This window comes from Neolamprologus brichardi, chromosome 7 (assembly GCF_056152115.1).
Source record: "Neolamprologus brichardi isolate AB-2024 chromosome 7, ASM5615211v1, whole genome shotgun sequence".
Lineage (NCBI taxonomy): Eukaryota > Metazoa > Chordata > Actinopteri > Cichliformes > Cichlidae > Neolamprologus > Neolamprologus brichardi.
The window spans coordinates 33294340-33318560 of NC_142110.1; the positions used below are offsets into that span (position 1 = coordinate 33294340).

At 39.3% G+C, this 24221-nt stretch overlaps 1 protein-coding gene across 2 annotated transcripts in view; it reads right to left on the bottom strand.

The window, feature by feature from the left end:
• The window catches only part of npr2 (natriuretic peptide receptor 2), an 84640-nt gene that overhangs the window by 17632 nt on the left and 42787 nt on the right, over positions 1-24221 (bottom strand). For both annotated transcript variants that reach the window (XM_006803484.3, XM_035913246.2), the window contains exons 11-15: positions 22116-22220; positions 17050-17121; positions 16171-16330; positions 15924-16079; positions 8732-8900 (exon numbers count right to left, since the gene is read on the bottom strand). In XM_006803484.3, coding sequence (XP_006803547.1) covers positions 8732-8900; positions 15924-16079; positions 16171-16330; positions 17050-17121; positions 22116-22220 — 662 coding nt within the window. The remainder of the gene's footprint in view (positions 1-8731; positions 8901-15923; positions 16080-16170; positions 16331-17049; positions 17122-22115; positions 22221-24221) is intronic.

Genomic DNA, 24221 nt, shown 5'->3' on the forward strand with positions numbered 1-24221 from the left:
CGCATCACAAACATCCATATTTTTCCCACCATTCATCCAAAACTAACAGTAATGCTGGAAGCTGAGAAGAGAAGGGACAATTCAGTTTGGTACAAGGTTTTTAATTCTTTTTTTAAATGAATATATCGAATGTTTGGCACAAGCAGGGAGAAAATTAAATATCACTTGTAAGAAGACGTCTGTTTCCATCGGCAGTCATTTACATTTGATGGTGTAGTAGAGTCTTTTCTGGCAAGTAGCGCTCGATCACATGGAAACCCCAAGATCCTGAGTTCTTGTGACATTATCAAGTTTTAGTTCCTGTTTTGATTTTAGTGTTTCCTTCTTAGTTTGGTAGAAGCTTTTCTTTTTGTATCACCTGCACCTTAACTTCCTGTGTTTGTCTTCACAATCATTCCTGGACTCCCTCACAGGCCACTTAACTTTTTCTGGCATGCACTACTTCTGAAGCTCCATAAAGTGCCCGTGCCCCACACACCACATGTTTGTCTTTAATCTTTATTTTATATCATTAGCGGAAACAAAGTTGGTGGAATATCATTACAGCATTAGAAAACTCATTTTCTCTATTTTTTTCTGACTGAGAACCACTGGGTTTGTTTGTTTTATAGGTTTGTAATGGTTGGTCTTAGTTTCCCTGTGTTTGGGTCCTGATTTCTTTATTTTGAGGCTGGATTATTATGGGCTTGTCTTTGGTTCTGATGAGATTTATTCTTCCTTTGCCTTTGATTTGTGTTTGAATGCTGTCCTTGTTTTCTTTGAAAGCTGATAAGGGTTTTTTGTCACCGCATTAGCTGACTACCAAAATAAAACAAGAACCATCTCCTCTACTTTATACTTTATTTCCTCCCCCACTTCATTGTTTTAACTGTCTACACCTGTGTCTTATTTTGGCCCGGCTGTTTCCACTTGTGTATAAATATTCTATATTTGTGTATATGTATAAATAAGCCTGTAATTTGAGGCTGTCACTATCTCAGATTTTCTCTACATGATTACAATAATTCACTTTAATGAATTTATAGGTCCAACTTTTAATACAAGACATCTAATAATGTCTTGTCTTCTATTGAAAATTTTAAAAGCACTATCAGTAAACTGTGTTTGTCTCTAATTTACGGAGAAAACGACTTTCAGCTGCTCCGTTATTCACACAGAGTAGTTAACACGGGTAGCTACACATTTGAGTTTGTATGCCAGATGCCCTTTCTGATTCAACCTCAAAGGGACTTGTGTCATCTCAGGATCGAACCGCTCTATTTTGTAAATGAATGAAACTGACAATAAGAGTTAAGACAGATGTACAGAGTCTCCATCCACATGCAAATGCATTGAAATGTTAAAATGTTTCTCTGATTCTGATTTTGTGTTATTAACAATAGATCTTATTTTTAAATATCAGGGTTATATCGACATTCTTGGAACTGAAATTTCACATTTGTGCAAAGCTTTAGGGATGCATTTAAGGCTGTAACTTAGCTTCTTTTTTTTTTAAACAAAGCCCTCGGTTATTAAGGTGTCTGCCATCTGGTAGTCTAGCCTTGATGAGCTCTGTGCAGCAGCTACAGGTGCTCTCTCAAAAACTTGCTGGTAATAATAAAACATTTAGCCTGCATCTTTTATACAAAGGATGAGAGATGTGTCTGCTTCCTGCTTGTCATTTTTTGAAATTCCCTTTTTCAGACCTCCACCTTTCCTTTGACTCTCCAGTGACGCTGAGGAATTGTCTTCCATTTCGTGCAGATAAGCAGTTACATACTACGTGCCTTACTGAGATAGAGAGAGGCAGGCTCCATCTGTGTGCGTCTCTTGAGAGTGTAAGGACGCTGTGGTAAGAGCAGACAGTCTAGTCAAAGAGTCACACCTAATGCATGGATCTGGAGATTTGTCAGCTCGATCCTGCTGCTGAAACTAACACCAGGCCAAAATGTCCCTCGAGACCGCCGCAAAATATCCATATCCACTGCCTGTGTCTTCTCCTCTCTGAGTTCCCTCTTTTGAGATTTTCCACACGTGACCTCCCCAACTATTTCGACATGGTTTTTTGATTAAATATCCTGTTCTTGTTGTAAAAACCAAAATTTTAATAATTTAGAGGTCTGGCATGTTTGATATATAAACTTTTCCCTTTCTTTGTGACCTTTTCAAATATACAGCAAAAACAAATCGCAGCAGAACTGTTCCAGTGTAGCGCCAGCCTTTCAGCAATTACAGTTTCTGGGTGTTGCAGAGCCTTAACTGACCATTGCCTACACCTGATTGGATAAAGGGACACCTGAGGTTGGCTTGGTGGAGATGCCACTTCTCGCCTTTATTCTCTCTGGGCTCTCTGGGCTGTCATTTTAAGCTGAGATTCTCAAGTGGTTTAAAGTGGAAGCTATGTTTCTAAAAGTCTCGTATCCGTCTCCACTTTATGTTGCAGCTTTTGAGCCGAGTCATAACAATAAAAGTTCCAAGCGGAAGTAACTGACGTCACTTTGCTTCCTGTTTTACTTCTTCTATTCCTGTCATTCAGGAGGAGATTGCAGTGACTCCTCCTTAAGCACTGGTATAAATAGTGAGAGAGCTGTGATGATGACAGATTCAGTGCATGTGATAACCATAAACGAGGCTTGAAACTTGCCATTCAGCATCTGGCGCAATCGGCTCCAGCATCAGTGTCAGAACCACCGTATTCCTGGGGTCTGGTTTGTCTGTTTGTGCTCTGTATGTTTATTTCTCAGTCCTTATGCTCCTTGTGGATTCCTTTTGTCTCATGAACTTCCTGGATCTTATGTTTGGTATCACCATGTTTTTTAAATGCACATGGAGATTAAATACAACAAGCATTTCTTTTCTTAAAACAAATGTCAATAGTTGCACAATCTTGGCTCTAGGACGTTGTCTCTGAGTGCTTTTTTGTTTGCAAAGAGGCTAAACATTCTTCAGGAAGTAACATTTTGGCTGAAAATGTGTGGCTACATTAGGGTTTGTGTGTGTGTGTGAGCAGTGTCAACAAAAGACACAGACCTGGTGGGAAACAGTATCGGGAATCAATGAAGAGCAGAGTGAAAAGTGGGATAAAACGAACAATTTACTGCTGAACGCCCCTCTTTTTACTACACCCTTCGGCTCTCCCCCTAACACACACACACAGACTAAATATACCAGCTCATCCATCACGTCATGTCAACAACATACATTTACCTAATGAAAACAACCAGCAAACAGTGCATTAGCGTACGAGCCTCAGAGGTGAAGGGCGTCATACACGTGAGGAGGGAATTAGCTTTCAGCTGTCAAGCGCATCACTGAGTGCTTCTATGGTTATCAGTCATACAGACCTCTCTACTTCAGGCCACTTCAAATGGAAAGCTATACATCACCGGGCTCATCCTGTGCTGAATTACACTGCTAACGGAGGAAAGGTCAAACTGAGAGGAAAAACACACAACAGCCATACAGAAGTTTGTGGAATCAGACCCTAAACAGCTGTTTTTAGAGCATACAGATTCCATACTCATTCCATAATCCATGCTTATTTATGGCTCTATATTTTTATTCTTCGACTCAGAAATCCTTATTTATCTTATGCTGGGCAGTAGTGCAGCTAATGTCATCTTTAAATCAACTTTCTTCTAATTGGATGCCCCTCATTAACAGCATGTAGGTGGAGCTTCTGTGATTGCAGAGTACCTGGGAGGACCTTTTAAGGATACCACGTCTTTTTTTCTAGTCACGTCAATTTTGTCCGTTTTGGAAAATTAAGTGCCCTACCTTTGTGTTTTCCCCAAGTTTTCCTCTGCCAGCAGTTACTGATGTTGAAGAGAAACCCAGACAAAGGAAAGGAGAGCTTAATGATTTTTCTTTTCCATAAAGAGAATTCAACTGCACGCCCACTGCATGCTGTGACTGACGCCCTCTGTTAAAGCGAATGAAAGGCCGTGAAAATGATTACTTTGGCTATTGATTACAGAGCAGCAGTCACCCTATCGAGCAGTAAACCTTCCCACCTTCACTCAATATCACAAAGTGAATTAAAGAAAGTAAAAACAATAACCGTAAAGTCTATGTTAAGTACACATCTGTCAAAGGGGTAGCCACAGGTGAAAATCAGCGCTCGCCTGTAAATCAGTTTCTTTCCTGCTGCACGGAGCGACGCCAGCTACCACACACCATGAGTTGCAGAAAGCAACGAGCTGCCTCTCAGAGTAATGAACCATGACCTGTGTTTTGATCTTTATGCCACAAGTTACAGGACGGGAAGATCGAGTGCAGTTGGCAGGCAAAACATTACAACCCCCTGACAGCTCTGCAGTCACGCAGGAGCTGTGTTTAATCTGCTGAATCCTGATTTTTTTACTCCTTTAACACAGCACACTTTCTTACTGTATGAAATATTATCCTCACAGTGTTGCTTTGTTCACATTTTTTGACTTAGTGAAATATTAATATGCCCAGCAGCCTGTTGACACTAACATCCGTAACTTTATTTTTTTATACCAGCCATTCCTATTTCTTTTTATTTTTAATTCTATAATTCAACTGAAATATCGTGTTAAGCTTGTTTCTGTTAACCATTTACCACACACAGAAAGAGTTGGAAAACACTATAACCAAGTAAAAACAAATCGGGGGGAAATCATGAATGACTAGTTTTACCTGATTAGCTGCACTCATGTCCATTAATTAAGGCAGGCTACATCATTCATCAGTGTGAACAAGCTTAAATTTGATTCAGTGAATTCTTGAAGGTAAACGGTGTGTGTAAAAACTCCCAAATCCCAAATATTGTTTTTCTATCTACGGTGTTTTATGGTTTCATGTAACTAAACAAGCCACATTTTCATTTGAGTACCGTGTGTTTGGTGGTGTCACCTCACAGCAAGGACCCAAGTGTGCCAGGAAATAAATCTTTAAACAATTACACCACAACCAGCCCCCTTTCCAGTTCTTAGCTGACAGGAGTGACACTCAGTGTGGTCTTCTGCTGCTACATTCTGTGTTCATAGATGCTCTTCTGCAAACTTTGGTAGCAACAAGCGGTTATTTGAGATACTGTTGCAGATGGCCATTGACCTCTGACCTCAACAAGGCAGTTTTACCCAGAGAAATGGTGCTTTTCTCTTTTCTCATTCCTGTGCTTTAATGGCTTGCACAGTCACAAGATCTTAATCCAACAGTGCACCTTTGGGATGTGGTGAAACGGGAGATGTTGAATCTATTGCCATAGAGCAGGGTGTTGAACTCCAGACCTCCAGGGCCAGTGTCCTGCAGGTTTTAGATATCACCCTGGGTCAACACACCTGAATCAAAGGATTAGTTCATTACCAGGCCTCTGGAGAACTTCCAAACATGTTGAGGAGGTAATTTAGCCATTTAAATCAGCTGTGTTGGATCAAGGACACATCTAAAACCTGTAGGACACCGGCCCTCGAGGAGTTGGAGTCACCTGTGCCATAGAGAATTAAGGTAGTTCTGAATGCCAAAGAGGGTCATTTTACACCATTTAAAATTCCCAAAGGGTTCCAAAAAAACCCAAATAAGGTGGAAAACTGTTAGAAAATATGTTTAAATCTTCTGGCTTTTAAATTTAGGTGAATGGGCCCAATATTTGCTTCCGCTTTCCCAAAGTTAAAATAAATCTACTTCTTTCTCATATTTCTCCTTTTTATCTCTGTGCTCATTTTAAGCAGCATCAGGTGTTGGCTCCTTTTCATTCATTCACATATCGAGAATAAATGGACACACTCAGTCACTCAAATACTAAAAAAATAACTCATAATAAATTCAGTGCAATTAGGGAGCGATTATGAACAGTTAGTGGGTCGTTCAGTCACTGTCAGACAAATCTGATCAAATCACTCCCACACAATCCAGACGAGGTTCATTTGTCACTTATATTGTTGCTTTTTTGCAACTTCTTTGGTCAAATATGCTGATTTTCATCCTAGACGTATTGCACTCGGCTGAAACCACCTCAGTGCAAGCTGGCCGTGATGGATTGATGCCATCGGATGCGCTTCAGTGTCACTTCACTTGATATAATCTCACAGAGCTGCCCTGCTCAGGAGAAAACATACGCTTCCTGCTTCGATATGAAACTCAGACCCCAAATAAGCACTAGAATGATTCATTGGAATATCGAAAACAATACTAGAAACATGGATTCACTCCCTCCCCCTTTCTTACACAAACACACACTCTCACTGATACATAAGCACTTCCTGTCGAGTGCAGTGTGTCATGAATTACAAACAGCTTTTTATCTGAAATTGTCTCAGCCGTTTCCAGAACATGACTCTTTTTCCTGTTTGCCTTTTTGAATCTCTTAAACCTATCAGTTCTCCTGGTAGGGACTCTCAGCACGGAGCTCGCTTGCTGAGCTTGGCAGGGAAGACGCTGATAGCCAGGAAAGACACAACCAGCGTCACATTCAATTTGTCCAATTATACTGACTCCGATAAACAGGACTGACGTGTAGAAAAGGTTGAATTTGTGAAGAGGGCTTCCAGCTTCTACTGTTTCGGTGTAATTTTATTATGCTGCGAAAGGTCAGTTTTCCCAATTACTGAAAAATATTTTCTCATTTTCCCTTTGTAGTATGAAGCAATGCAGACAGTAGTGATGGGATTTCCGGCTCTTTTTAGAGATTCGGCTCTTTCGGCTCCGAACCGGTTCTTCAGGTTGTTTTGTTGCTTTAATTATTTAATCATTAACAATAATATAAAATTATGCAGAAAAGGAATTACTAATGTAAAAAAAAGTGGTTTTATTTATATATGTTTATATATGGCCCCTAGAGACAAAGCACGTACAAACTCTAAAGCATATACAAACTCCAAAACACATTTCTAGCGTTTACTGAACTTCCAAAACAGAGCTACCCAGATCACTTACACAATTGAAAGCATGTGTGTATTGTTTGTGTATTTATAGACAAGCACTCATATTTATTCAAATAATTAAAAAAAAAAAAAAAAAAAAAAGTTCATTTACCTGTTACTACCACACACCAAATCCGGTTGTTGATACTTCCTGGCTTGTGTAGCCACTAGGTAATAAAAGCTCAACACTGCGCCCTAACATCCTGGAGCACTTCTGTTGTCTTTTGTACGTGATTCTGAGTTTTTACATGTTTTGGAGTTTTTACGCGTTTTGGAGTTTGTACATGCTTTGTCTCTAAGGTCCACCATAAATATACTTTATTTATTCACTCCACATAAAATGTAATAAATAAATCATATAATACAAAAAACAACTATTTACATTTTAAACTTTTAACTATTTAAATTTTCAGCTTTTTCCTTTTAAACAAATTTAACGTGAAACAACACAAAACACTGCAAACCACAACACAATTAAATATAAATTAAAATCCATCCATCCATATTAAAACAAAAAGAAAATGCACATTCTCTGTCATATGGGCCTGCATGATTTCTGAGTCCTTTATCATCTGCCTACCTTTCTAATGTGACGTTGTTGTCCCTCGCCCTCTTTCTCTCTGGCTCTGTTCCTGTGCTACTGGGAGTGTAACTAATGCCCCTCCCCCCTCTGCCCAGCGCAAAGTACAGGCCGCGTGCGGAGTTTAGCGGAAAAAAGGGCGAGAGAGAGGGTGAGAGAAAGGATAAAAAAAAACCCTCATGGCTCCCAATAAAGAGCCGGCTCGCCTCGTTCACTTCAAAGACCCGACTCTAAGAGCCATTTCGTTCGCGAACGACCCATCAGTAGCAGACAGCTTTGGCTTTGTTCACTCAAATATCTGACTTGAGTTTTTCTGCACTGGGGATGAACTGACCCTGTAAGCATTGTTTTCTATGCTGTATCTGGTCAGACATTAATATCCTTGAAAATAAAAACAGCTAAAAAGACTTAAATTCACATTTTTTCACAGTGTTAAAGTCTGATTGAAATATTTTTTTTATTATTATCGTGTTTTTGTTATTCTGCATGTCATAGTTCTGGAGTTGTTGAAAAAAGAAAATTAATTACAATTCAGAGAAACATTTTTGAATTTTCTAGACTAAAATAAAAAAAAATGTACAAAAAAAACAATGACCAAAAACTTTATGAAGTTTTTTTTTTTTTTTGCATAAATTTGACAGTTTTTGTTTTCAGAAACTTACAGAAGCATACATTTGACTATTTTTTCTTCATAATTTTGAGGCGTTTTTTTCTTGTTAATTTGCCCATCTCCCTGTAATTCTGCTATTTTTCCCTCATAAATTAACCATTTTATTTGCTGTAAATTTGCCTTTTTTTCTTTTTAATTTTTTTTCTTGTAAATGTATTTTTTTTCTCCATTCTTTTCTCATATATTTGGTGTTTTATTGCTTGTACATTAGTGATTTTTACTTGTAAATTAGACCTTTTTTCTTATGTTTTATTTTAATTTTTTGTCTTTTTTTTTCCTGTGTCTTGTTTTGCCTTATTTTTTATTCCGTTCTGTCCTATTGGCTTTACCTGTTTTTGTTTTTTTCTTCAACCTGTGTCTCGTCCTCAGTCACTCCTGTGTGCACTCTGTGTTTCACTCTTGAGTTCCTCATACTTCTTATCCCCCTGGTTTTGGATTCTTGTTTAGTTTTTCTACCCTGTGCCTTTGTGTCCTAACTCCTACATTTGGCTTAAAAGAAAAAGGTTAGTAGACATCTAGATCACACCTAGCTGTTTCAAATATGCAAAGGCATGTATCTGCAATTGAGCTGGCTGTGAAATAGGTGTGAACAGACTGCCATAGGGTGGGACTCACTTGTTGAGTTTCGCCATGTAGATCTTGATGTGGCTGAAGTCCGGCCTCTCTGCTGGGTCCTCGGCCCAGCAGCCCTCCATCAGGATGGTCAGCTCCTCTGAATGGTATCTATTGTCTGTGGTTGGCCGAAAGTATGGCTTCTGACCGTTCCTCACCTTCTGAACAATTTCTGGAGGTGAGAAGACAAAGTGTGAAACTCAGCAGGTTATTATAATAGTCAGGACACAATTGAACAGCTGAAAACCAACAGAGACAGATACAGTGACAAATATTTGCATATTAGTCACATTCATATGATCATCAATTAACTGTGATTAACCACATTTTTTGGAGAGCTGAGTTCAATTTCAGTCACACCCGCTGAATTAAGAAATCAGTTGAATAGAACCTGACTGACAAAGTGAAGTAGAGTAAAAGATCTCAAAAAGCAACACATCATCCCACAATCCAAGAAAACAGATGAGATGAGAAACAAAATGACATCTATCAGTCTGGACAGGGTTACAGTTTCTTTGGGAACAGTGGTGAACTTTCCCAAGAGAAGCCTACTAAAATTACTACAGGATTACTACAACAGGCCACTGATGACTCATCCAGTAGGTCACAAAAGAACCCAGAACAGCATCTAAACAACTGCAGACCTCACTTGCCTCAGTTAAGGTCTGAGTTCATGATTCAATGATAAAAGAGTAACTGGGCAAAAGTCACATCCATGGGAGATGCAGAAACTAACACAGCATTTCATACAAAGAACATCATACCAAGTGTCAAACATGACTGTGGTGGTGTGACGGTCTGGGGCTGCTTTGTTGCTTCAGGATGACTTGCTGTAATTGATGGAACCATGAAATCTGCTCTCTACCACAGAATTCTGAAGATGGATGTCCAGCCATTAGTTCATGCCCTGCACTGATGGCCAGAGACAGAAGCACTTCGGATATGCAGCAGGACAATGATCTGAAACGCAGCTGCAAATCCACTGCTGAATGGCTCAAAAAGAAATAAAGGTTTCGGAGTGGCCTAATCAAAGTCTGAACTTAAATCAGATTGAGATGCTTTGGCATGACTTTAAACAAGGTAGAAAACCTCCAAGTGTGGCCGAATTAAAACAATTCTGCAAAGAAGAGAGGGATGAAATTCCTCCACAAGAATTTGAAAGACTGACTGTTAGTTATCACAAACGGTTGACTGGAGTTCTTGCTGCAAATGGTGGACCAACCAGTTGTCAGTTAAGTGGAAAAATGTTTCCCATGTTAAAGGGTTGTTTTAAAAACTGCATTTTGTATTTACTCAGGTTATCTTTGTCTAATTATGTTTGTTTTATCTTAAACATTTAAATGTGAGAAACACCCCTCAGCCTCCTGGTAGACACACCAATAGTCTCAATTTCAAAATCTTACGTTGCCTTGTTGTCAAGTTATCACATTCACAAGATTTTCAGAAAATGTACTTACTTGAGGTCAAAGTCACTGAGATTCAAACTCATTGAAGTAGATACACCTATGGTGTCAGTTTGAAGCTCCTATGTCACCTCATTCTTGACTTACCGCATACATAAACGTATGCCTTCACGTCGCCCACCCAGTGGGGTGGCAACATTACCCAAGAAACTAAGAAATCAGGAACAAGGCAAACACTTTTTCATAGCACTGTACACCATCTCACCAAGGAGCATAAAGTGCAGCATTTTTTGGCAGCAAGTGAAATATAATATGCTTTTCTCGAGGTCCTATTACAATATCAGCAGAAAAATCCCTGAGTCCAAATTTGGTAATTGGTATTAAATGTTTTTATAAGTTGTAAGATCTAAGTCATCATCAATAATGAGAAGTAGACTCTTTTCTGAGAAACGTGGGTTGTCATCATCTGTTCTCTGAGACATAACTGGTGTGTTGGATATTGTTATCTTTGGGCAGACCCAGGATATTTCTTCCTCTTTCCAGTTTCTCTGAAGTATTTCTTAAATTCATCTTACTTCCTAATCTTGTGAAAGTCTATAGGTCATCTCAGAAATTTGTTATTAATGCTTACAACAACAAGTGATGTGATGTCACTTTGAGGACATCCGTTAGTAATGATAGGATATACTCAAATGATTAAATGATTGAGAAGGAATTCATGACAAAAAAAACACCAACAAAAAAAACATTACTTCATTTCACTGCTGCTCACCCAGGAGGGTTCTCTCATGTTCTTTTAATAAGATAATTGGTCACACTGCCAGTCTGGTAACTGGGGACTGTGTGGACCCCAACACTGTGCTTATTTATTAATTTCATTAATAAATAAAGCAGCTACATCTTGGAAACAGCGCTCAGCTTTGGTCGCAGTGCAAAGAAACATAATTTATCAAAACAGTGCACTGGCCAAAAACGAATCTATTACTTTGTAAAAGCTAAACTAAACTGCCTCGCTAGCTTCACACCACAAAAACACCCTGACTGATGACTTTGTGTTCAAAGGTGTATATTTCATATTGTTGGTAATATTTTTTCCGCCACATGTAAACTCTACTTAAAGCTCAATGCATTGTTTATTGATGACAGTTTTCTACAGTTTTAACTGAACTTGATGCTACTCTCATAATGTTTCAGATTTATCCGGAGGAGGAGTTCTAGAATTTTCATTCTTGGACCCTGCTAGAGTAGCTTCACATCATTCAAACTTTATTTATGTTTACACTGGGTCTTAGTGCACGCCCTTAGCTGCTTTCCCTTTAAGCCATCCTTTGTCTCTGATTGGCTGCCCCTCACAAACATCAGGTTTGAACACCTTTGCTGAGGATGGCTTCACTACTCACAATGTCCTCTCCCTATGACATGATACAGAGCCATAAGTAGGGAAAAGAGTGTTAGAAAGCGAATGCTTGGAGGTTAAAGTCTTTTGGCTCACACGGATATGAAAAAGTTCTGAAAACAGGAGTTGGCAAATCCGATTCAAGATCATCTTCTTGCGCACCTCTTGATCGTTTTCAGCACAGCTACTATTTTCAGATTTCTGATTGGCCGTTCCGTTGTGCTCCATAAAGCCTTTATTATACTTTCCACATCAGCAAGTCTACTTGGGTCCACTTGGGTTCAAGTGTGGACAGACTCGTCTGCGGAGAATTTATGCATGTGCCCAAGGCGACAGGCTCCATGTGGACTTAACTAAAACAGGAATGATTACTCAGCTGCCGGGTCTACAACTGTTCATGTCTGCAACATGAGTGTAATCAAGCCTGCTGCTGGATCTCCTCCAATGTGCCCAACGTGCGATCGTTTACCTCAATTTTGATTTTCAAGAAGTGGACGGAGTCGTAGGAAAGCAAACCTCATCTCATCGTGCTATGGCACACACAAACGAAGTTTATATTGTTCCTGCTAAAATGTCTCCACCAGAAGTTCCCTGTTCCAATCAGGTCATGGCAGCTGGCTGTCCCTCCCTAAACCTGGTTCTGCCAGAGGTTTCTTCCTGTTAAAAGGGAGTTTTTCCTTCCCACTTTCACCAAGTGCTTACTCATAGGGGGTCATCTGATTGTTGAGTTTTCTCTGTATTATTGTAGGGTCTTTACCTTACGACAACAAGTATCTCGAGGCAGCTGTTGTATAAATAAAATTGAACTGAATTCAATTGAAGATTCTCGACATAAAATTCAGGTTAATTCGAAACATAAAGTTGATGTGAGTGGTCAGAAGGTCACTTCCAGCGATCTAAAAATATCAGTCATGTTGGAGGCAATCTGGAAATGCCCAAGAGCACAACCTCAAATTTAAAAACTTTGTTCATGTTTAATATGAGCATTCACTATTGTAGCAAATGGAAAATATTCCCATGAAGACAGGATGCTATACTCAGTGAGCTAAAACAGAGTACATTTCTAGTACACCGCTTCTTTTATTGTGTTATCCTTATGCTAATGTGCTATTTCTGTTGTATAGCATTAATTTATTCAACAGTGCTGGTTGACTCTTTATAGTTGCTGATATTTTTCCCCTCTGTTATTCATTAATCATGTCATTATAAAAGTCTGTAAGAGACATCTTTCCCCAAACGATTCTTCCACATCCGCTCTTTTCTGTTAGTATTATCATCACGAAAGAGCCATAAGAGTAATTTGAAGACTCCACTGTTATTTTAAAACCACAAAATCACAATTTCACAACTGGCTCCAACACATCTGAACACTAGAGAGCAGGTGCTGGCTTTCACTGCTCACAGCCTGTTACAGATGAGCGTGAGCCACTTTTACGATCAGTGTAGAGCGTGACTGTGAATAAAAGGTTAATGAAAGCCATCGCACAGATGAAGCACTCCAGGAGGGTTTACGCATCCACTTTGGATGCGCAAAAGTTGATCTGGAGTTGCTCTAGAAGTTGTTCCTGATGTCACTAATGCAGAAGCAGCAGAGGTGCAGACAAAAGAGGGAAAACAGGGAAACTGGTCAAACCGCAATAGGCAGTATGTGTGCAGGAAAAGCCAAAGGGTCACGTGTGAGTAGTTCACTTCAAACCATAATAATGAAGATTTAAGATCAGTCTGAAATGGTGTCATCTAAATATATAATTTTCTGCCTGTCTTGGAGCTCAACCTTCCAATCAAGCACACAAATATATAATTTTCACACAAGTGTATGAAAGTTTTCACACGGTCAGTAGTCTGAGTTTTTTCCTTTTTTTTCTTTTACTTTGCTGCTGCTAAAAAGTAGGGTCACCTTTTTTTGAAAACTTGTCCTGAGGTAACACTTGTATATGTGTTTTCCTCCATCCTGATTGGAGTAGCATTAAGTCATGTGACACAAGTTTAGGATTTTATTGAGACCTATGGAGGAAACAAGTTTCCCGCAAAGTTTACAGAGACACTCTTAAAGAGGAGACATCTTCGTCACTCATCAAATCTATCTTAGAATTATGTGACATGAAGGCTGTGTCCACACTGGAAGCGAGTCACTCGTCACGCATCGCTTTGAAGCTGACGGCCTTTCGCTTGAGGACAATCCAGGTTCTGGTTGCCTAGGTAACCCTCTAATGTATTTACTAACAGGCCGGATGTCAATCATGGGCATTCATGACTCACCGGTCATTCAGTCTCACCCACTTCACATTGACAGCAATTATTTTCCTTGTAGTCGCTCAAAATCATCAAATATTATTTCACCTTCTTTGGCCTCATGTCTCTGCGATTCACTTCCAGTGTGTACGCAGCTTAATGTTTGGGAAAACAGTGGTTGGTGACCACAGCATGACCAAAAAGCAAAGCAGCTGTGGAGCTCTCTACCCCTGGACATAAGAAACATTGGTTCTCTCCCCCAGTTTAAATCCCAACTCAAAACCCATCTGTTCAATGCTGCATATTCATTGTGAACCTATTGTTTGTTTATTTATCTTCTGCTTTTATTGTTCTTCATTTTGTCATTTTTCTATAATGTGTTTTATTCTATTGTTACGTGTCCTTGGGTGTCTTGAAAGGCGCTTTTAAATAAAATGTATTATTATTATTATTATTATTGTTATCATTACAAAGTTGCTGCAGGCTTGCAACTGAACTGCAAAATTACATAGATTCTTGGCAACCTTGCATTTAAGTAAACAGAACACAACCACTTGAGTTGAGTCCCTTGCTGCAAAGAGTCACCTTGCAGACGAGTTGCACTCATTCAAATTGATTGCAACATGTTGAGAGCAATGCAGTCAGTCCAACCAAAATGCAATTGTTTAGCCTCGCCTCAAAACAGGTAACCTGTCCAATCAATTTCCAATCATGAGTGGTCTCCCTTGCACGCTCAGACTGTCTGGTGGCTCAGTGCCTTGTCCAAGGATACTTGGGAAATTGTTTCCCACCAACCTTCCAATTGGTGGATGACCAAAGAGATCACCATCCTATTTCTTTTGCTTTGGTGTGACTGAACAATTATAATGGCAGCTGCTCCTAAAGAGCCAATCAGCAATCGAAACAAGGAACACATAAGCAAATCACAACCATTTAATGGGTGTGATGGGAGACAATTGTACCATTTCACAAAGCCTTGTTTTCTGTAAAATTAATGTTGTCTTGTTTTCAAGTGCACATTAATGAAGCTGTGATAGAAGTAATAGGAAGAAGTGTTTCCACCCTTATGTTGAGACAAAGTCACCAGATTTTTTAAACTGATTTAAGTGGTGATTTTACACATGCAGTTCAAAATTATTGCAGTAACCCACTGGTCCATCGGTGATAGTGAAAAGTTGCATGGAATTATATTTTAAGCATCATAGGCTTTGACTGTTTTGTTATTTTCCACTTCTATCCTTATCACTAAGCTGTGATGTTTTACATCGTGGCTAAAAAATGTAAAAAGTGATTCAGAGACATTCTGAATACAGCAGACATGCAGACCACTGACAAACAGGGATGTGTCAGGGATCTTTGGACACTGTTTGCCACCCAGTTAACCAAATCCTCTCTCTCTGGTCTCTGTGTTGATGATGGCAGCTTTCAGAAGCAAGTGCTTCTAAACCAGCCAAGTCTGGCACAAAGATCTGTTAGAACCGTGACGCTAAAACACCTTTTGGCTCAAAAAACACAGACAATCATAATTAATGATATTAGAGCACAATATCTGCGCTGCGATAATTAATATTGAACAGATGGGCTTTTGGATGTAGCACTGTTTTTCTTCATACATTTTACTGTTTATTATGCTTTATTTGTTTATACTTGTGGCTCTGGCTCTGGTTATCTGTTAGTGGTGCTACCCTGTAAGGGTTGGGCATATTATTTTAATAATGACACAATAATAATAAAGTAAACTCTGAAAATCAAGTCGTTGCATATTGTTGACTTAAGGAAGATGTATCACAGCTAAAGCTGCTTCGAGACATAACACACATGACCGTTGCCTTCAGTTTCCATTTCTGCACGATCTCTGGATCGCATCTTCATTTAGAGTCGACTATTTTTTTCATATCTTGGACTGATTTAACATCACATTGTGTTTTTTTTTCTGCCTTGACATCTGGTCAGCACATGTTCTTTGTGTACATGGCTGCACGAAAGGGTGCTCTGACCTTTCAAAGACATTGCAAATGTATTTTATTTTTATTTTTTTAATCTTTCTCAAAGAAAATGAGCTGAATTAAACTACAAGAACAAATGTTTTAGTTTACTGGACATTTGTTTCTGCAGGGGTCAGCTGATCTGTTTAAGGCCCATTAAAAAAAACTGTTGTGTTTACCTTTGGGGCTGAGGTCCATGCCCTCCACATAGAAAGGTCCATTCCTCAGAGCTATTTCCTGCAGTATTATGCCAAAACTGTACACATCACCCTTCTGAGTCCCCTGAGGAGGATGGCGGTCGTATATGAGCAGCTCAGGAGCCGTCCAGAGCTTCTCTAGATAAAAACAGAACAACCCAAACTTTTAGCAGAAAGTTGATGTTCTTCTCAACAATGTGACTGGATAATCATTGCTGCATTAACTTACTTGCATAGAGTGAGTGCGAGTCGTCATTTTCACTGGACGTGCGGAAGCTGACCAAGCCGAAATCTGTTATTTTCAAAACGAATCGACTGTCCACTACGCAATTAGATGACTTCAGATTTCCATGGCAGCCAAAGTAGCTGTTGTGCAGATAGTTCATACCCTGGTGCAGAGAAGTGCAAGTAAAGCATTACAGGGTGTTTTCTGTCTGTTTCTGCTACTTTCCCCATGTTTACAGTAAATCTTATGTTCAGACATGTGGAAATAATATGATCTGACAGACAAACATATGCTGAAGAGAACATTTCTCAAGGACAGGCGCTCGTGGGGGTTATTTCTGTGAAATTACTGTTAAACAGAAAGGCACGGTGGATACTGAAGTACTCATGTTCAATACTTTGTGGAAACGGTGAGTCAATCACCAGCGCCTCTTCTCCTGCAAAACGATGCTATCTGCGTGGAGCAATTTAGCCGAAGGGCTTCGTCATGCAAGTCATTCGGTATCGCTCTGACAAAAAGCCTCTTTGTTGGGACAGATTAAAAAGGAGTCCTCTAAATCATGTCCAGGATTAGTTTTGATTAAGCTGGAAGGAAAACTTCTGCAGAGTTTCTCTCCTGCTTTACATTATAGGATGGAAATATTTACTCCAGTTTCGTGCACTGTGCCAAAAATACATTTTTCTGCACATTTCTCTCTCCCTCTCTCCGTCTAGACTCTGAAAAACTGCCCATGAGAAACCATGGTAACCCAGACATTTTCTGTGTGCATCTCCAAAGTGCACAAAGCCTCTTTTTTCAACACTAAGAAAAAGGGACAATCTTTCAAAAACATGTGTGACTTTTTAAATCAATGCCTGTTCACCCAGTCTGACAGCGACGTACCTTCACGATGTCATTGATCAGAGAGTAGCGGAACATCCAGTCCAGGTTGATGCTCTCATTCTCTAAAATGTCCTTAAAATAAAGAAAGAATAAAAAGCAAGAACAACTCAAAAACCTTTACAGACATAAGAAATGCCTTATATATAATCTTCTGTCTGTCTTGAGGTGAGAACCTACCAATCAAGCATGCAAATCTATAATTTTCAGACAAAAGTACAAAATGCTCCAGAAAGACTTTTTCTTTTTCTATCATTGTTGCTAAAGTATGTCTGAAAACACTCATGTGTTTGGTATGAGTTAAGATTCATTTGTCATTGTTGTTATTAATTAATCTGTGCCTAAATTAGATTACAGGTAAACCAAAGCTACTCCAAGTTTGAGTTTTGGTTCTAGACTTTCAGGATTTTTTGAGCTTTTTAAATCTGGTTTTGATTTTATTATTGTTTTAGTGACTATTATGATATTGCTGAGTTTTTAGCTCCTGTTTTAATTCACCGTATAGTATTCCTGTGTCTCTGTATCATGTTAAGTGTGAGTTTTCCTGCCTTAGTAGGTGTGTTCTGGTTGGTTAGTTGTCTGATTGTTTTCACCTGTGATTACATGCATCTGTGTCTTATCCCTAATCACGCCACAGTCTATATATATATATATATATACACACACACACACACACACACACACACACACACACACACACACATATATATATATATACACATATACACACACACACACACACACACACACACACACACACACACACACACACACACACACACACACACACACATACATATATATATATATATAGATATATATATATGATTAACCCTTAATCTGTGTAAAGTGTTCCTGGAACCCTACAGTTGCTTTTACAACTTTACGCTTCATCTTTAAAGCATAAAGTCAATAAAAGTTCCAATAAAACAGACCCTGAATGCACCAAAAGTAAAATTCAAAAATAATGATATATTTATAAAATAAAAAATGTATATTTTTATTCATTCATTGCCATGTTTGCTTTTTGATTAATCCCTTTTATTTTCATTTTGAATTTCTCATGTTTATTTTTAACTGTACAGGGCATGTTTATTTCATGTTTTTCTTTTCTTTTTTAAATAAAAAGACATCAACATTTACGTGTCACCCTTTAGCTTTACTTTAAGAGTGTAAACTGTGAATTTTTTTTAAAAAAAAAGTATTCATTCCCTATTCTCATTTATGAGAGATGAATTTATTTATCTACTTTTCATTTGCATTTCACCCAAACCCATCTATCTGTTAATTAATTATTAATTATTTATCCACTTTAATCATCTTATTTTATTCATTTTTTTTACTGTTTTGTATTTATCTGTATTAATTACCCTAATTTTCTACATATTGTCTACTTATGTGTCACATTTATTGCTATATTTTTTATGTATTTATTATATGTAATGGTTCCATAGTGCAGTGGTTCACACAATCACATGGTAAGCCAAAGGTCTTGGTTTCTTTGTCTCACCCCCCAACCAGTTGCACCAGATGGCCACCCCTCCCCAAGCCTGGTTCTGTTTCTTCCTCTTAAAAGGGAGATTTTCCTTCCCACTGTCACCAAAAAACTTAATCATAGGAAAATGTCTGATTGTTGGGGTTTTCTCTGCTTTCTCTGTATCACTGCAGGGTCTTTACCTTACAACATAAAGTGCCTTGAGTTAACTGGGATTTGGCGTTATATTAATAAAACTGAATTCAACTGAACTGGTTCGATTCCAGACAAAGACTCAAATCCCTCTGGGGTTGGATCAGGAAGGGCATCCGGTGTGAAACTCTGCCAAAATTCAAAACATGCGGAGCTACTCTGTGTCAGCGCCTTGTGACAAAGTAGCAGCCGAAAGTAGCATTTCATTATTTATCGCATTTAGTTATTATTGCTGTGACTTCATGGAACACTAATTTCCTTTTTCTTTGTTTTTTACTGATATTTACTGAAATCTGGTCGTCCATAATCAGCAGCCAAGATGCTCTTAAAGTTTATTTAAAGACTAAATGCAGAAACAACTCCAGAGCTGACAGTTTGTCTTCCCTGGCCTCTGTTTCAGCATCCAGCAGCATCACATCAGTCACAGATATCTGCCTTTTACGCAGAAGACTTTCTTTAAAGTGTGACTGATAAAAGTCTATGGCTTTTTCTATCGTCATTTCCCAGCTTGTCCGTTTTAAGAAAGCTTCTGGCGTGCCAGCATCTCGGGCCAAGATCAAGTTTGTTTAAAGCGTCATGTATTCCTTACTGGAACAAAAAAAAAAAAGACAAATCGCAAATATTGAACCTGGGACAAGGACAAAAGAATGTGTGGACTTTTAATGGTTAGCTTGATAAGTATTGTAATCTTGCTGCAGACTAAATAAGGTGATTTAAGTTGGTCTGGAGCAGAGCTCAACAGACACAAACACTGCCAGGAATACAGCTTAATCTAACAGTACTTCAACACAAAAATCCATCAGCTGGCTTTTGTTAGATTTGTTTTTTGAGTCCTCATTGTCTGTTGTCATGTGAAAAAAACAAAAATAAAAAATCTCAGGTTTTCATCTTCGTGGCGATCAACTTTTAGAAAGCACTTTTGGGCTTTGAAAGGTCCTGGTCGTCTGTTCAGTTATTTAAATCATTGCTTGTTAAATTGTATGGGATGAATTGTTTAGTCTGTAAAACATCAGCTGACAGGACAGCTTTCAGTGCTCCTTGGCACATGATTATCCAGGTCTCTTGAACCCTACTGCAGGGATGAACATCACTATTCCAGAAGACATTTCCTTCTTTGGTGTCTTCGTGATAGTGGTAGAAAGCTCTGTGTAACACATGAGGGCCCGCTGGGTTTGCGTCTGCAAACGCAGATTGTCTATAAACTGCAGTCTAGACACACGAGCCACACACTAAATACAGCTTCTGTCTATCTGTCAGTGCAATCTGGCAACACAACCTGATTCAAAGGGTGTGTGGAGCGGACCTCTGCACACACACACCAGATATTTGCTGTCTCAGCTGTTGTTTGTCCATTTCACCTTCTGACCATTTTACTAAAGCTGTAAAAACACAAATGACAGATTTTTGTGTAGGCTGTGAGTTAGGGCTATTGTTATCACAAAAAAGCAGAGTTCTTACAGTTTTGTAATTAGCTTGTAATTAGTTAGTTTTTGAATTATTCTAGTATGGGCGGGATATGTCAGAGGCAAGATTTACGAAAAATCAGTACAGGTATTACAATAAAAAGCTTTTTGAAAACAGTTGACTCACAGTGTTGTGGACATCCAAATTCACAATAACAATGCCTCATCAATTAAGTTGTAATAAAAAAAATTTTTACCAAACAAACAAATACAAAAATGATGATACTTACTTTGCGTTTATATTTTATTTAAATTAGCTTTTAAAGTTCACAAAATTTCACTTGGTTTTTTTTTTTCAAAAGACTATTTTTAGTTTAGTAAAGTAAAATGTTTTTTTTTTCTAGCCTTAGCCTTAGCCTAAATCTAGATTTAGTTTTAGTTAACTATAGTAACCTTGAAAAGAAGCAGCCTTATAGATGTGCCAAATGTTTAGTGCAGAAAAATTCAAAATGTTGCATTTAGATTACTGAAATATACATTATGAAAATTATGTTAATTAGGCAAATCAAGTACACAAATAAATTACACTGTCTTTTGTTTCTAGGGATTTGCGTCCTAGGACGCAAGACAACCTTAAATGAACAACAATACAGAACTAAACTGGAATTAAGAGGATAAGATGTTTCCTTTAATCAAATGTATGTGATTAACTGATCATCAGCATGTGTAAAAAAGCAGACTGGTCTTCGTGATAGTGGTGGAAAGCTCTGTGTAACACATGAGGGCCTGGTCTGGAGCATTCAGGTGTGTGCTAACACACCAAGAGAGGAAAGACAGCAGCAGCTTTAGAGAAGCAGTTGCTGCTGCCCATCATTCTACGAAGGGTTATAAGGCGATTTCCAAACAATTTGAAGTCCATCATACTACAGTGGGAAAGATTATTCACAAGTGGAAAATATTCAAGACATCTGCCAGTCTTCCCGAGAATGGACGTCCCAGCAAATTCAACCCAAGGACAGACCGTGCAGTGTCCAGAGAAACTGCAAAGAGTGAAATCTAGAGGCCTTGGTATGCTAAATGTTAACATTCATGACAGTACAGTTAGAAAAGACTAAATAAGCATAACTTGTTTGGAAGGGTTTCCAGGAGAAAGCCCCTTTGCTCTAAAGAGAACATGGCACGGTTTAGGCTTGCAAAGGTGCATCTGAACAAACTACAAGACTTCTTGAACAATGAACGTTGGACAGATAAGCGGTGATGATTTGGGCTTGTCTTGCAGCCATGAACTCTGAATAGTAAAGTCTAAGGAGCTTGGAAAGAAAAGCGTCTGGACTTCTTTAAGTTGCTTGAAGACATTTCACCTCTCATCTGAGAAGTTTCTTCAGTTCTACGGTCAAATGGTGGAGAGTCCCATATTTAAATCCTGTGGGAGTTTCCCCCCAAAGAGGGACAAAAGGACCCCTGATGATCCTCTAATCACATGAGCCAAGGTGTGAAAATGGGTGTAGGTCACAATCAGCCAAGGTTTCGGGTGAAACCTAGCCCCAGTGATTTCCTGAGGTCAGATGGCCCAGGATGTGAGTGGGCGTTAAGGCGTCTGGGAAGGGATCTCAAAACTGGATTATAGATGGCTGACAGTTGGTGTCGTAAACCACCGCCTCTGTTCAAAGATGGTCGCTCACAGTGGACATAAATGGCCTCTTTCACTCCTCTTTTGAACCATCTGTCTACTCTGTCCAACATGTGAACAGATTACTTCAAGTTACTGGTGGTAGAGGTAGTTCCACAAGCTAATGAATCGTAAAGTCTACTGATGATTTTTTTTGTATACTTATCTTCATTTTGGCTTAGTTTTTGTGAAATACGTAATAACAGTGTAATATGCCATGTGTTGTTCATCTGAGGTTGTAATTAAAATTTGAAGGTTAAAATAGCCTGTCGTGACCCTCTTCAGCTTTAGAGGGGTTGAAAATGGTTACCTGCAGGCTCCCTCGGGGACAGTACTCCGTTACGATGCAGACGTTAGGAGGGTCGATGCAGGCCCCGATGAAGCGAGTCAGATGGTTGAACTGAACGTCTCTCATCTGAAAATAACCACACACAAACACACAGCAACTGTGAGTGCAACTCTTTCCAAACATCACATTCCCAAACCCCATGGAAACAGAGGACGGAGGAGGGAGGACTGACGGCTCGTTTATGTACAAAGTTTTGAGAATAACGCTGCCAGCAGTTCATCAAAATAATCTATTTGCAGTGGGCTAGCTGGCACCGTGTCTTTTCCTACGTGTTGAGACGCATTCCTGCTCGGGGCACCCAGGTGAAACATGTGCGTGTGCATAAATTGCCCTTGGAGGTTATGAATGACCCAGTGTGCTCAGTGCGATGAAAAAAATAACATAAGGTTGAGGTGTTGAGAGGACGTACGAGCAGGAATATCACACTGGAACAGGCTGAATGTGTAAAACTGCTTTACATGGAAAATAATCACTCACTGGTTTTAACGACACAAAGCGTCTTCCAAAGCATGAATCACTCTGTATGTTCGAAAAAAGGAATGAAAACAGAAACCTTTGGTGGCGATTAAGCGGGAACGTTTCATTTTATGAGAATGTGCGAAGTGGAAATAGAAAGGAAGAAGAAAATAGTAATTTTGTTTTCTAGAAACACAAACGGCTACGAGTGCTAACAAAGAGCGTATCTTTCTGCAGCTGGTGCAAAACTTTGAAAATTCATCCTCGGTGAGTGACAGAAGCTCTCACACCAAAACCAGGGTGTTAGTTGCTCATGTTTCACGGCTCGGGGGATGTTAGGCTACCCTTTGGCCTATATAATTTCCCCCGCTGCACACAAGCGAGGGGGGAGGAGAGAGCGCTGGAAGACAAGTGGTTAAGTTTCCACTGGCAGGCCTGTCTCTTCCCCCCATCTGGTCGGCTTTTTCACGAGCTGAGGTTTGACAGTCGATCAGGCCCCCGGGGCGTCTGAGAAGCTGCCAGCTCAGACAGAAGCCTCACTCCCCCATGTGCCTGCCGACTGACCGAGAGGCCACAGAGGCGTCAAGGAAGCCTGAACTCTCCTCTCCTCTGAAGGACAGCAACAGAAAAAAGGCCCAAAAGCACCAAAAGAATCCGAGCTGGAGAAAAGAGAAAAAATGGCCACAAGTTTTCTCCACAACATTTCATTACCACCAGTGCAATTTCCGAGTTACGGGTTTCCCTTTGCCACACAGTGTTTCCATCACCAAACCACATAAATTGCAAGATTTTCTGTTTTTCCCCCTTCAGCCAGCTTCCTTATCGCTCACTCGTAAACATCACCCAGCCGAGGAGACCTTTTCCATCAGCAGCTGCACTCAAATACATGTTTAAAGGATCTGAACTCTTTGCCGTAACATCCTGCAGTGGGTCTTTGTAAACACTAACCTATCTTTCACGAGATAAGCTACAGAGCCAGAGAAAAATACCCAAAACTAACATGCTGAAATTGTTCGACTTTAAAAAAAAACCTCCTTTCATAAAGCAGGTGGAGATTATGAAGGTCTTTCATTTAAACAGTTGCTTCATTTTGGTGAGCAAATAAATTACCTGTTGAATACAACTAGTTGAGATGAAGGGTATTTTTTCTGTCCTCCAAGGTCTCACTCAGTGTAAAGCTCTCTTCAAACAGATGCAACTGGAAGCACTCAGAGATGCATTTTACTTCAAAATACAGCTTTGCTTTCCCCTTTTAAAGAAAGAAAACAAACTCAAGAGTGACGAGAATCTGTTTCACTCGCAGACTGTGTATAAAAGATCGAGGTAGAGTCTGAAAAGTGAAGGCAATGCCTTTCGTCTAGTGGTCAGCCAGCAGGGGGCGACTTCTCTGGTTTCAAAAGAAGTCCAGTTGTACAGAAGTCAATAGGAAAAGACCGTACTTTTCATTTGATCTATTACCTTTGTAAACACTTTCCTTATGAGCTTTTGGGGTCAATATGAATATATATGAATACAATGAAGTTCATTTTTATAATTTGCAGTCGATGCTAGAGTAAAACAGAAGGATAAAGTGGGATGTGCTTTAGGTCAGGCCTACCCCATCAATACCCA